At 43.6% G+C, this 13,971-nt stretch overlaps 1 protein-coding gene across 1 annotated transcript in view; it reads right to left on the bottom strand.

The window, feature by feature from the left end:
- Positions 1-5,003: 5,003 nt before the first annotated feature.
- The window catches only part of SLC2A12 (solute carrier family 2 (facilitated glucose transporter), member 12), a 9,263-nt gene continuing 295 nt past the window's right edge, over positions 5,004-13,971 (bottom strand). The window contains exons 2-3 of the mRNA XM_010146771.1: positions 13,951-13,963; positions 5,004-6,379 (exon numbers count right to left, since the gene is read on the bottom strand). Coding sequence (XP_010145073.1) covers positions 5,004-6,379; positions 13,951-13,963 — 1,389 coding nt within the window. The remainder of the gene's footprint in view (positions 6,380-13,950; positions 13,964-13,971) is intronic.

The following is a 13,971-nucleotide window of genomic DNA, read 5'->3' on the forward strand; positions in this document are numbered from 1 at the left end:
ACCATTCTATGATTCTATTTTATGCCAGTCTGAGAAAGCTTCCCATGGGTATTTGATTCTAGTATTTAACAGGTTTTCATCAATGTCAAAGCACTGCTAGTCCTATAAGTATCTAGTCATGGGATCTGTGCTTCGATGGGACTGTAACAGTCATGTGGAAAAGCAAGGTTTGCACTAGGTTGTAAACCCCTCCTCCATGACCCTCTTAGACACTTGTTGGTCTACCACTAAAAAAATAAAGAACACTTTTTAGACTTTATATCTATCTGGACAGGTATATAGGGTATTTTTTTTGTGCCAAGCCCTTAGATCTGGAGGGTATTTCTCCAGCTGCAGAAACTGATCTATTTCAGGTGTGTTGTGGCCACAGCTGTCTGTGTGCCAAGGAGGGTCTGAGCGCTCGGGGACAGGGTATCCCTGCATCTCCAAGAAGTCCCCTGGAAGAGGAGCCTGCAATGGCCTCCAAGAGAAGAGCTCTGAGAGTTTGGCCCTTGGCTCTGGAGAGCTGCACAAAGCTGGCAGCAGCTCTAGGACAGGCAGTAATAGAACATCTTCAGTCCCAGGTTGGCAGAGACATAAATACCTTCAGAATTTATGCATCTAAATGGTTTTGAGGATGATTCATGTAATGAAACTGTCCCTCAGTCCCACTTCAAGGTGCTTTTGCTGATTTGGATCCTCACCGTCAGCATGAACTGCCATGATGTCAGTGGAGCTGATGTGATTTACACCAGCATATTATCCCAAAATTCATTGGCCAACTGCCTAAACACCTTTGCAGTTATACAGAAACCAGTTTTAAGAACTGACAGAGGAGGAAGGGCTCTGTCGTGCAAAGCACCAGTGCCATACATGCAGTCCAAATGCATGCATTTGACATCACCTTCTCAATAAAAGTGTTCTCCACTCCGCAGCAGATATTCCCTGTGATGTACATGGAGCCCCTTGAACGGCATGCAGTGCTCCCACAATATGTGTAAAAGAGGTATTGCCCCAGTCCTGCCGTGCTCGCTTGCTTTTTATTTGCTAGAAGAAATTCAGAGTGGGAAACAGAAGCCCTGTTGGGTCCAGACTGAGTTTGCACTACTTGCTTCTCAGCCCAGGACTTGCTGGAGCCTCTCTGATTTTTGTTCGATAGAAAGGTTTGCCTCCAGACCACACTGCATCCCCGTATTAATATGCATAGTGTTACTGTCTCTCTTTCAGCTACCTACTAGTGAGATCACCCAGTGGGACCTCCTTACGCAAGGGATGTATAGGGAAATATGGGCTGAAGTTATCCCTATTTAGTCTTTGGTCCTAAATGGTGCAAAAGAAGACAATCAGGGCAGAGAAGCGGATCTTTGGTAACGAGTGCCGTCTGACACCTGAATCTGAACTTTTACATCAGGGCAATGAGGTAAGCAGTGGGGGTCTGCGCACCCACCCTGTTTCAGGAAGGCTAGAGCTGCCCTACCGTTGTTAACTCTCTTGCACACGCTCCATCCAACCCCAAGAGTCCCACATTTACGGCCTTATTTTGGAAAATAAGCCTGATACTCTGGGAGTTTGACTTTCCTGGTTCCTGCATCTCAATACGCTGTACCACAAAACAGTGATGAGTGAAGGAGGTGACACCTCTTTGTAACAAAGGGCCACTATTTTTTGCTCTTCAAGTGGTTTGAACAGAGCATCTGGCAAATGAGATGCTCTGCAACCAGTTCTGTTAACACTGTGAATGGTCACGAGTGATCATGGCCCTGACTAGAACGTCTCTGTGTGTCCTTTGTGTTAAATCAATCTCCAGCGTCAGATTGAGCGTTAGCTTGGGTGACAAATTGACGCCACACTCTCTCATTAGCCTGCACTCACTGCTCCCTGTGCAAGGCACAGCAGCGCTTCTGTGAGGCCCAGATTTCTCCTGTCCCTCCCTCCCTCCAGATACAGCCGTTTCGAATGTCCCTCCTTGCAAACAGGCGCTGAAAACAACAAAGAGTCCCTCTCACACTCTTCACCCTGCAGGTGGCAGCCAGAGAGAGGTTTCTCATGGGTTCTGCAGGGATCTTTCCTTGGTGAGAACATCTCATCCTCATTTGACCTTTCAGATACACAGACAAAGGTAACTCAAGACAAAGAAGGGTGTCAGGTACGTCCCCTCAGCTATCAGCTGCCTTGAAACGCCTCTGCAAACACCCCTGAAGAGACGGCATGTGCTGTTCTGCAGCCTGATGCAACACTGATTTGTTGCCCCTACAAAGTGTCCTCATAATTGTATGAAATTGAGTGTGAATGAGCAGTTGAATCGCAGTTCATCAAACATCATTAATCCAAAACAGAGCAGCAGAAATACTCCTTTTATCTTGCCTAAGGGTTGATTATATAAATACAGAGCACCCCAGAATCAAAAAAAAAAGAGTGACCAAGCAGATGCTTGCTAGTCTGTGAAATCTTTTATAATGTAAAAATCGCTTTTATCTCTCACTGTCAGTTTTTGAGTCCTATCACTGTGCTGCCTGTATGCTTTGATAAATGGCAATAAATATATTCAGCACATGTGAAATTCATTAAAAAAATCCATCTACTTCATGTAATTTAGAGACAACAGAGAAATCATAGAAAAATACAACATTTATAAATGTCTGCTGTGCAAAACTGGACTGTAACGAGCTTTTCGACCAGAATCCCAAAAAAGGAAAGGGAAAAAAAAAAGGGACAAATTAATTAAAAAAATATGATCAAGCGCAGGTTGCGTGATCTGCCCTGTGAAGAGTGTGCCTTCTTCCTGATGGCTCTACATAGACTGTCCTTTATTCCCACAAAACATAGCACAGCATGGACTCAAAGTGTGTGAATGTGTTCCAGAAATGGCCCCATGGGGTGAGGGAAAAGAGCAAGACCCTCTCCACTCTTGGTCCAAAAGAAGCTGATTTGATGTGTAGGTTACAAACAGACACATCCCCAGCGCCACCTTCTCCTCAGCCAGTCGGACAGGAGGACATGGTGCGAAGCGTGAGAATTTGCACTGAAGATGTGGCAGTGTGGGGGTGTCAGTCCCTCTGTCCCCAGGCGCCCGGGCATGGCCTGCCCGCAGCAGCCCACCAGTGCAGCCTCCGTGCCTCCCTCCCGCTGCGGAGTAGATGGTGGCTAGCGGTCTGGTCCAGACCACAGACCAGATTTAGAGATGAATAGCATAAACATGGTAAAACTGTCCACTTTATGTAAGCAGAGGAGCTTGGGTTTTTTTTTTCTTTACACTGAGAAAGGCATACTGAGGATATGAAAACTAGGTGTTTAAAATACATTCAAGGATTTGGATGCCAAGCAGCAGATGCTGGAGGCTGCATATGAGACACAAATCATAACCTCGTGTCCCAACACAGACTATTCAACCACAATAGATCCTTTGCAGATTCCAACAATCGCTTGATACTCTGACCCTTGCATTTTCTATACACTGTCAATTTTAACCGAACTTTGTATTTTTTAAAGGCATGGAAGCGTCTTGAAGTACTTATCTGCATTTTGAAATACCTGTACCTCTCCTGGACCTGGCCTTCACTTGCTACACAATTACATGTCTCAGTTTAATTGCCTCACCGTGGCTTTATCATACATGGATGAAACATGCTGGAGCTGAGACGGTGCCTGTTCTTTCCCACTTGCTGTTTGGGAGCATTTGTGCTCTTAGTAAAGAGGTCAGAAAACAGGCATGGACCTGAAAGAGTTCTCAGATTAGCCTGGCAAACATGCCTCGTTTTCTGTAGCCCTCAAGGAAGTAGATGTTGTTATCATTAACGTCACATCAGGCCAACTCAGATGACCAGGAACCCACTCGCAGCCGGGTCAACAGGAAAGCAGCTTTCAACAGGAGGCCAAGCCTGAACGCGTGCCCCTGCATTGAGGGTCATTAAATGTGTGTTTGAAACACCCGAGTAAGAGCTCAAGTAACATTTTCTTTTCAGGGTTGCACCCCCTGTTATGAACCTATGTCACTGAAAGCAGAATTCAGCTCCAAGAGGGTCTGCAAGGGAGGGAATAATGCTGCAATAACAGAGTCAAGCTCGCTGCGCTGGCAATGAATGCTTATCTCACGCTGCTCTCCCAGTGAGCAATGTTTAAAATAAATAAATACTGCAGGGGAGTTGCTATTAGTGCAATTGTTGGGTTGTATTCTTGTGGCAAGCTTTTTATCATAATAGTGCAGCAGGGGTACAGTGTGTTTGCAAGGCAAGTTTGAGCCAGGACACAGAAGCACATAAAGTCTGTTAATGAATAATGGATCCTATGCATGTGCGTTTTGCAGCATGGCTTAAAAAATCAACACCTTCAAAGAACAATAATATGCAAGTGCTATTGAAAAAAACCAAAACAAAACAAAATGAAGACATTTAATTGCTAGCGTTGGGAATGGCAGACATTCTCCTCTGAAGAGAGTGGGAACCCTGCAAGCATGATGGCAGCTGCAGCAGTACCTCAGCTGTACCCTGACACACCTTTGTATTCATCCACTTGTGTTGTTCAGCACAGGTAGTGGTGATGATACCATAGTTTGCTAATGAACTATGATGCCTTGAATTTCTTTCCTATATCTGAATATTGTTATGTAGCCCAGAGCTACATAACAATAGCCCAGATCCTCAGCTGGTCTCAGGCATGTTGGCATTTCATGGATTTGATGGAGCTGTACTGTACAGCGGTCTAGAGCTCATCGTTATTTTGGATTTATGAGTTAGCAGCAGGAAATGCCTCATCTTAATGTTTCCAATGTAAGGACACAGTGGACTAGGACAAAGAAAGATAGCCAGGGCCCCCATATTTCTGCTGTATAAAGCTCACACCAGTTCTTAACTTCACTGAAGGGGAACAGTTAATTTCACTGAACTGGAAGGACCTGAATTTCACTGAATAGGAAGGACCTATTCCTAACAAGTACACCCCAGGCCCGCCAGGACCGTCTGTGACAATATCAGCACATACTAGCAGAAAACACTGCTTTCCCCAGCTTGGGAACTGCCCAATTTACTTCATCCACGTGAAAGTAAACCATTACAAAGAGTTAGAAAAATTAAATACTTACTTGGTCCAAGACCTATGGAAAAAGCAGCAACATAAACAAGCAGGCTGGCCAGCGAGAGCCATTTCAGGACAACAGGAATTTCCCCGCTTTCCACGTGAGACCCTGTTGTGCTTTTGCCTCCTACAGAGGCTGTTCTGTTCAGTTCTCCCATCCCGGCAATGTCTGGGCTTCTCTGTGTGCTGAATGACAGTCTTTCTGGTAAAGCCATGCTAGAAAAGATGTCCTTGAGACTCCCATTGGTGACACCAGTGAGGTTTCCCTGTCTCAGGAGAAAGAAATCCTCTGGAGATTGGCTTCTACAGACGGTGGTGAAATTCATGTGTATGTTGCGGTTCACTAAGCCCATAGTGACCAACGATACTGCCATAACAGAGGAGCCAATACACAGAAAAGTTTTACTTCCAACTTGATCCACAAAAACTGTGGCTGGGACTGTGCTGACCACTTTAACCACTCCAACTCCAGTAGAAGCCAAGCTGGCAGCTTCGTTGCTCTGGAACCCAACTGACTTCAAAAGAGTCGATGCATAAAATAAAATGTTGGGCTGCCCAGTTGTTTGCACAAAAAAGACTAGAGTGAGTCCTACCAACATTCGAGCCCTCATGTTGTTTTTTGAACGAAACAGGTCCAAGAAACTATACTGATGTTCATCCTTCAGGGAAGACTTGATCACAGTAAGTTCTTCAGTAGCATCTGAGGTTTCCCGTAGCCTCTCCAGTACTTTTCTTGCAGCTTCATCGTTGTTTTTCATGACAAGAAACCGAGGGCTTGGTGGAAGGAAATACATGGCAATAGCCTGCAAGGCACCTAATGGAATCACAAGGCCAAACATGTACTTCCAGCCATGAGATACGCTGGCAAATGCGTAATTTGAAATATAGGCAAAGAGAATGCCTATCACAATCATGAGTTCATTTAATGATACGAGGAGGCCTCTTCTGTGCTGTGGGGCAATCTCAGCAATATACACACACGTGGCAATTGATGATAACGATATGGAAATACCTATGGCAATCCGTCCCAAGATAAGTATCCCGTATGATTCATAGGGCAGTAAAATCAGACTCCCCAGCACAAGTAAAGAGGATGAAATAATAATAGCAATTCTCCTTCCAAATCGGTCTATCAGGAATCCACCAATAAGGGATGCAAATAAGGCCCCAAAAAGTAGGGAACTTACAACAATTTCCTGCTCTTTGCAAGAAAGTGCTAATATGCTGCTCATCTGAAGAAGAGCTCCAGAGATAAGGCCCAACTCATAACCCATCAGAAGTCCACTTATAGCAGCAATGGCAGAAGATAGACAAGTAAATGTTCCACAGCCTGAAATGAGAGGAAAAAACACAAAAACTTGAAAGTGTGACTTCTGCAACATTCTGAAGACTAATTTTATTTGATATACCAGTCCAAAAAAATCTTTTTGTAACTTCTAGGCAAAGCAGTTAAGTGTACACAAGCTCAGCAGCAGTGGTGATTAAAGGCTAATTTAAAAAGAAAAAAAAATATATAAAACTCTCTTATTTTAATACTTTTAGGTTCTTTATCTTCCTGATCAGAAGTCAAAAAGATTTTGACCAGACCCTACATAATTAAGCCTTCTGCCTCAGAATATCATTACGAAAGGCAACACTGACAATACAACCTCTTAGTAAGAAAGCAATTTTTGCCTTAAAACATTCTCAGTGTTTTTCCTGCACTGAACTGAGGAAGTCTTGTCCACCCGACTAGTGTGCCATGGGCAAGGAAAGTGGTAATTTCCCAGCCAAATTAGTGGGAACCCGGACTTCAATAAGTTAAGTTTTCCCTTGCCACTTTCTAATTCTTTTGCTTCATCTAAGGATGCCATGAAGGCTGCTGGTACCAGTGTTTTTTCTTTGCCAATGAATATGTATCCACTGACACCAGGCTGATCCAGGTAGCTGAGATATTTTAGGGAAACCAATTTTTGAGGTTCAAATTATGAACTTTCTGGGTTTTTCTCATCACTAATCTCAGATTCTTTGGAAAATCAAGATCAAATATTTTGCATAGTTTATGACAGCCACAATGTCAGGAATAAAAAACAGATGGTGAAAACATAAACCAAATGGAGATTATATGCCTTTGAACATCCACTTTAAAACAAACTCATTTTATACAACTGCACTGAATGTTTATTGTTACAAGATAGATTTAACTGATCGTATTCTACTAACTGTGAAGCCTTTTGCACCCTAAACCTTGAGGAATACATCAGTTTGTTATTATTGGTCTTGTTCTTTCTCCCAGCATGATTTTCCTCTCATCATGATGTTGGCTGCGACACAACTAGGAAAAGAGTAAACTGACTTCTGATTTTCCGGTTAGTTGGAGAGATGGGATGTGTCTGAGGAGAGGTAGCTTTTGCAGCATAACAGAGTTTGTATTTCAGTTAATTCTCCTGGAACAAGTACTTTCCAGCTTGGTTGGAAAGTGGTATATGGTCTAATTGAAAATTATACATAGACTTTGTTTATTTTCAGCTTATTTTTCTAAGGCATTAAGGCTCTTTGATCATGCTGACTGCCTCAAGTTCCTTGCCAATAACTTTTGAACACGTTGGCGAGGATCAGTCCCATTTGACAGGGGATATTACATTTCTAAAGCAAGTCATGAAAAGAGGGGAGGAGGGCGGACCTAGCAGTATGCCTGCACTATTAAAATAAACAGTGCCAGAGCCCAGGTCTGGACCCTGGCATGCAGCCACGTTTCCTACTAAATTATCAGGTCCCTGGCATGGTTGTGCCCCACACCACCTCCCACTCTCCTAACAATTCTGGGAGGCAGCCTGGCTAATTGGGAGAGCCCACCATCACGCCCTGCAGCCACACCGTAGGAGGCCAGGTTATTTTGGAGGGTAGCAGAGTACGGCTATATGGATACAAGCTGTGCCTCCAGGGCCAGGGGAGATGTGTAAGCCCATTAAGTCTATCAAGATGAGTATCACTTATTAGCTCTCCTGCCTGGCTCTGGGTATGCTCCCTTTGAGTCCAAGCAGCAGCAATCCCCAGCTATTGGGTGCACCCACCCAGCACGCCTCGGCCCACTGCCACTGGGCTCCGGGGCTGGCAACCCAGAGACACACCAGAGATGGGCAAAGAACACATGGGTTTGCTATCATGGGCCGTAAGGACATGGGGGAGATGGGAGCATTGTGGGAAGTCTTTCAGGAGGTGGGGGTGGATGATAGATTTATTGTGATGGAGGTGGGACAGCCTGAAGAAAATGTCAGAAAATAATTAGCAAAATGCTTTGGTGATGGAACAATCTTTTTCTCATATTGTTGTCCATGTCTGTATTATGCCTATAGCTTTTTCATCCTTTATGTCTGCAGTATCCGAGATCAGTGCACTTATCTTAAACAGAGGTTAGTGCATGGGTTAAGTCAAGGCCCTGCTGTGCTTCCTTTGCAGACTGAACAGCGCTCCAGTTTAGCTGCTTTGTGCTCCACCTTCCAACACGTGCATTCAGTACACATTTTATCATTGGAAAACCTAATTTCTCCCTCCTCTTCTTACTTTTGACTTGCTTGCTTGCTGTATATTACTAGAAATGGAAAATATATATTTTAATACATTTTCCATATTTATATGGAAAATATACCCTTCCAATGAATCCTGGCTGGAAGTCAGGTCTGGTAACAACACTGAAGGTGTTGTGCTGGATGAATGAGCTTGGGTATCGGAAGCTATGCTGCTAATTTGGTCACAGTGTTCTTCTCAAACTACTGGTCAGTGCTGATATTTGTGCTTTCTTGGATTCTCTGTGTTTTATGTCATTTGACTATGTAGATTTAACCTAATATTTTTCTTTATATTTATTGTGAGGCCAAAAGAGACCATTGTGGTCACCCAGTCTGACTCTCATGAACAGCACAACATAACCCTTCAGGCATGTTTAAATAACATTTTATTTGAACTAGGCTATTTCAAATATTCCACTTTGATTCAAAAATTGCTGGTGGTTGAAAGCCAATTACTTTAATCATAAGTTGTCCCAGGAGTTAACTGCTTTCACTGTAAATTATTTGTAAGTTATTAGTAGACTTAATTTCTGTAACTTTGGCTTCCAGCCATCAGATCCCATTCTCCATTTGCCTGCACTTAGCTGTGTTCACTAAGTACAAAATTAAAGCCCGTCATCGAGTCACCCCACAGACCTCTCCTTGATAAGCTACTTAGCCTGTGAGGCTTTGCAAGTTTACCAGTCCTTTATTCAAAGCTATGTTCTCTGAACTCTCTCCAGATTACCAATTCCTTCAATAAATTGTGAGCTGGGCCCAGCACTCCTGCAGTGGCTGCACAGTGCCAGATGGGAACTTGACATAATAGTCCTGCTCCAAGTGGGCATTTGCCCCTCTACTCATCTAAGGATTGCCACAGCAGTGTATAGGAGCTCATTTTCCACTGGTTATTCTCCAGGACAATCAATTTATTTTCTGACTGGGTTCTTTCCAAGGCACTGCCTTTCCTTTAAGTATGGCCTGCTTTCTTGCATCCCAGCTAGAAATGTAAATCATTTGTGTTGGGCTGTATTAAAACACATAAGATGGGTTCAATTTACTGAACAGTGAGAGATCTACAGCATCTCCAGATTTCTACTGTAACCACTTGCAAAAAATAGGCACTTCTAGATGTCTGAAGTAGGTCAGATGCGTATTTGTCTCCATTGCCTATAAAAGGAATCTGTGTGGCTTGCTCAGCTGCAGCTGTCTAAAGTTAGCTGAGGGGAACCCCAGACAGCACACTCACTCGCAGTCAGCAGGCCAAGACATCCGAATTGCATTCAGCCAGTGACATATCTCATTTATTAATCACCCGTCACCTTTATCACCCGTAAACAACCCCTGATTATCTTCTTCTAGGCAATTGAGAAAAAACGTTAGGTAACAGAGGGACAAAAACTGAGTTTAAGGCTTTCCAGCAGATATATAGTAGTGTGAGCAGCGTCTCCCATTGATACTTTACAATCTATGTCCTGCATGACTTTTAATTCTTTAAATGTGTGACTGCCAGTTTGGTTCCAGTTTCTGATTTAAAATTATAGTGCCGAGTCAAATATCTTGAAGAATTCTGTTCCTGCCCTCCTCAGCCTGTGGTCCTCAGATCAGAGCAACAGAGGTGATTATTTATTTTTAATCTGAGAGGCTGTACAATCTGTGTGTGGAGTTGCTAGGGAGGGACTCAGGATCATATATTTCTTGCATCTCCAAGTACAGCGGCTTGATGAATATCTCAGGTTTCTTTGGTTAGTTTATACTCGGTCAACTGCTGTCCTTGTTCATCTGTCTGGTGACACATGCCCACAGTGATATAGGGGTAGTGGTGGTTTGTGCTAAAGCAGACCCCTGTGTGAAAATCAGATTCTGATGTGATGCAGAGTCACATTATCTTTCTGCATTAGCAGCAGCAAACTCAGCAGTTAACTTGGTGTCTCTTGTCCCTCACAGGCGCTATTCAGCTGAGAAACACCCTTGTATCACTCTGAGGTTCTGTTGTAATTGGTGTACCTAAGATTTGCCTGCTCAGAATGGCCTGCTGAGTTAAACCCTGAAATCTCTGCTTTTCTTTCACGGTCTTCCTCCAGACAAAATTCCCCCTGACTTCAGCATATGTTTTGCTTTAACATTTCCAGATAAAGCAAGTTGCAGTAGTTGTACACACAGTCCTCTTAAGTGCCACTTTTAATGATGTTGATGGCAGTTACTAGGAATTCTTTTTCTTTTTTTTAAAAAAAAAGCTTCTTAAAATATATATTCTTCTTATTTTTATGAGATGCCTGCAAAATACATGGCAGCATGCAGCCCAGGGCAATAAACTATTTTAATGATGCCTTCCAGAGAAATCTCTCCTTCTGCCTGCAACAAACACCATGGCTAAGGAGTGTGAGGCTGGTATGTGACAAGTGATTGGAAAGTCTATGCTCTAGTTTCCTCCTGTAAACAAAATGGTTTCTCACAACTGCTACTCAGGTCAAAAGCAACACTACTTGGCAAATAAAATTCTCTTTGAGAACATTTGCTGGAAATGTTTATGCTTGGTTCCTGAAAAGGAGACCAAGCGCAGTTGTAGTATAGCACAGTGTACTGCTGATGGGACTGGATAGGGCCAAGTTAGTAAGGGTGTGCCCCTTTACTTATTTTCAAGCACATATTTGGGAAAATACAGTCCTACCAAAGGCAAAATATTTGGTCTGTGCATGTATTTTATAGGCATTACAGATAAATTAGCTGTGCCAGGGAAGATCTGCAAGCAGCCTGAGCTGGGAAACACCACTCTTCTCCCGCGTCATGGGCAGAAGAGCTATGGGAGAGGTACCTGGGAGCCCTTTCTAGCTCACCTTGGCAGTACCACACTAGTCCAGACACTGAAATTTCTGTCATGTAGCTTTTCTTTCCTTTCCCCCAAGAGAACATGCAGTGTGTTTACAGAAAACTAGTGGGGTGGGGTAGGGGGGGAAATTACTTCTTTACCTGACCTTTGCAAATACATCTGTTTTGGCAGGAGGGGATTGGACAGTATCTTCCAGCATGGTGCTTTCTTCTGTTGACTGTGATTTAATCTGAGGTGAGAAATGTCTCAATTTGGGAGGGAAGAAAAGTATTTTCCTAGAAGGTCAAATATATGGTCTTTAAATCCTTCGGGACTCTTGATCTATTTAGACATTTGGAAGGTGAAATCAAGCCCTGTTGACCTTTGCTTAATAGCCAGAGATGAGAAAATCATGATGAGTTGAGGGCATTGCATAGATATGAATCTACAGCATGGAGTCTCCCTTTTTCAACAGAACAAGACATCTACATTAATCCATGACAAATCTTAAAACTACAGCATCTGCATCTGAAAATTTTACGCTATCTTAACAACATCTTTCTTCTCCAACCCAGTGCTGTCTGACATGTAAGTTTGCCTTTACAGAGAAATAGTGTTTAAAATTCCTCAAATTGTCTTTAGAGGAGTGCTTTGCTGAAGGGTATAGCGTGTGGATTGCATGGTTTTGTAGGATAAGTATTTAATGGCATGTGTTGAGATTTGTTGCATAATTAAATCACAGTTTTGCTTCTCATAAAAGGTGATTATCCCATTTTCATGCCATCATGAGCTTTGCTGCGTGGTCACAGTCATCTCTGTCTCATCCAGCTGTCTGGAGTAAAATACGTTACCCTATTGATCTATGCTGATTCCTGAGTTTTCTTTAGATCCAGCAGCTGCTCAACAGGGGCATTTCTCCTATTAGCTAGGATACATCTGATGTAACTAACTGATGTCCGTCCAGAAGTCTGGCATGGGAACTAAAACAGTTACCCAAGAAGACCCTGTGGGATGAAACAAACGATGGCTTTGGGAAAAAGTTATGTTGCAAGCAGAGCTGGAAAATCTCAGAAAATATTAAATTTACCCCAAAATAGTGTCAGGACCATGTGGGATCTCGAGCATTTGACAAATGTGACTCCTCCCTCCCAAGCCTGAAAGGCAAACCCAAACCAAATATTTTGTAAATTGAATTAAAGAAGTAGGCAGAAGGAAGCTGATGTATTACACATTTTCACACATCTAAATTCCTGCACTGTATACTTTGTACAGAGTAAACCTGATGAATGTATTGTGTGAGTAATATTCAAATTTCATTTATAAAAGCCCCCTGGCACTGATGGAAAGGCAGGGAATACAGATCCTGGACAGACCCACCCTGGCCCTCTCTCCATCTCTCTTAGTGCTCTGCCATGTATTTTCATTATGTCAACAGGCAGCCTGTCCTTTCATTACATTCAATGGGATTTGGGTTTTGCTTTGTTATTTTCCAGTAGTAATCTACAAGTTCTTTTAATTTCTAGCTAGGTAATTATAATTTCTGAGGGTAAGGCCAGGCGTGTAATTTGCATGTACTCTTCTAACCTTGTGCTGCAGTAACTTTGCTGTCTGTTTACTGTAACTGCTGTGCCTCCCTTTGATAACGCTATCCTATAACCATCTGCACTGCTCCCCCGTACCCTAAGGTATCATTAAATACGTCTGCACGCCCGCTGGCTTTCTGTTCTTGATTAACCTCTGCTTCCAGGTATCAGTAGATGTTGCTGGACTGATCACTGTTACACTCCAACAAAGCGTTTGTGCCTGTGGTGTCTGAGCATTCACGGGTTAGCTTACAACTGTGCTTTCCTGTTTGGATACAGCTGTCTTCTGGGTGAGAAATGTCGTGATTGTGGGTCATTTTCTCCTTGATCTTATCATCAGTGAAAAGAGCCTCAAGATGCAAAACAATGCCATAATTTAGAAAAACCAGCTGCATAGGACAGCAAAGGCGAAGAGTTACAAAATTCAGCTTCAGCACTCAAAAATCTTTTGCCAAAGAAACTCTACAGTTGATTTTTCAGAGCGTCAGCACAGAAGTCCTATTTCTTCCTGAAATGCTAAGGGAGAAAAGACAGGAGGGATTCCCCGTGCCTGCAGCCTGTACCTTCCCTGTCACGAGCAGGTGCAAAGCTTGCCTGGCCCCCCTCCACTTCACCCGAAAGGGCTGAACTGCTCCCGAGCGTGCAAGCACTGGCGCACCGCTGTTATCTTAGACGGCAGCGAGTTCTCTGATTTTTCAGGTGACTGATCTTCAAAAAGGAAAGGGATAAAGGGGTCTACACGACAGGCAGCACATGCATGAACACTAGGACCGAGGCCTTTGGGGAAAAGTATCGCATAAACCTTCATTCAAAATTCAAGCCGGCATTCCCCTTCCCTACTCGCATTTACCCCTCTTGCACGTTCTGAGACGGCGCGCCCCGAGGTTCCCGGGCTGCGGGGGGCCGTGGTCCCCCAGCCCCGAGCATGAGCTGCACAGGCAGTCGCGGGGCTGGCAGCTGGCGTTCAGCCCGGCCGCTGTACCTGCTGCAGCCAGGAACGTGC

Source organism: Eurypyga helias, unplaced genomic scaffold (assembly GCF_000690775.1).
Source record: "Eurypyga helias isolate BGI_N326 unplaced genomic scaffold, ASM69077v1 scaffold13642, whole genome shotgun sequence".
Taxonomy (NCBI): Eukaryota; Metazoa; Chordata; class Aves; order Eurypygiformes; family Eurypygidae; genus Eurypyga; species Eurypyga helias.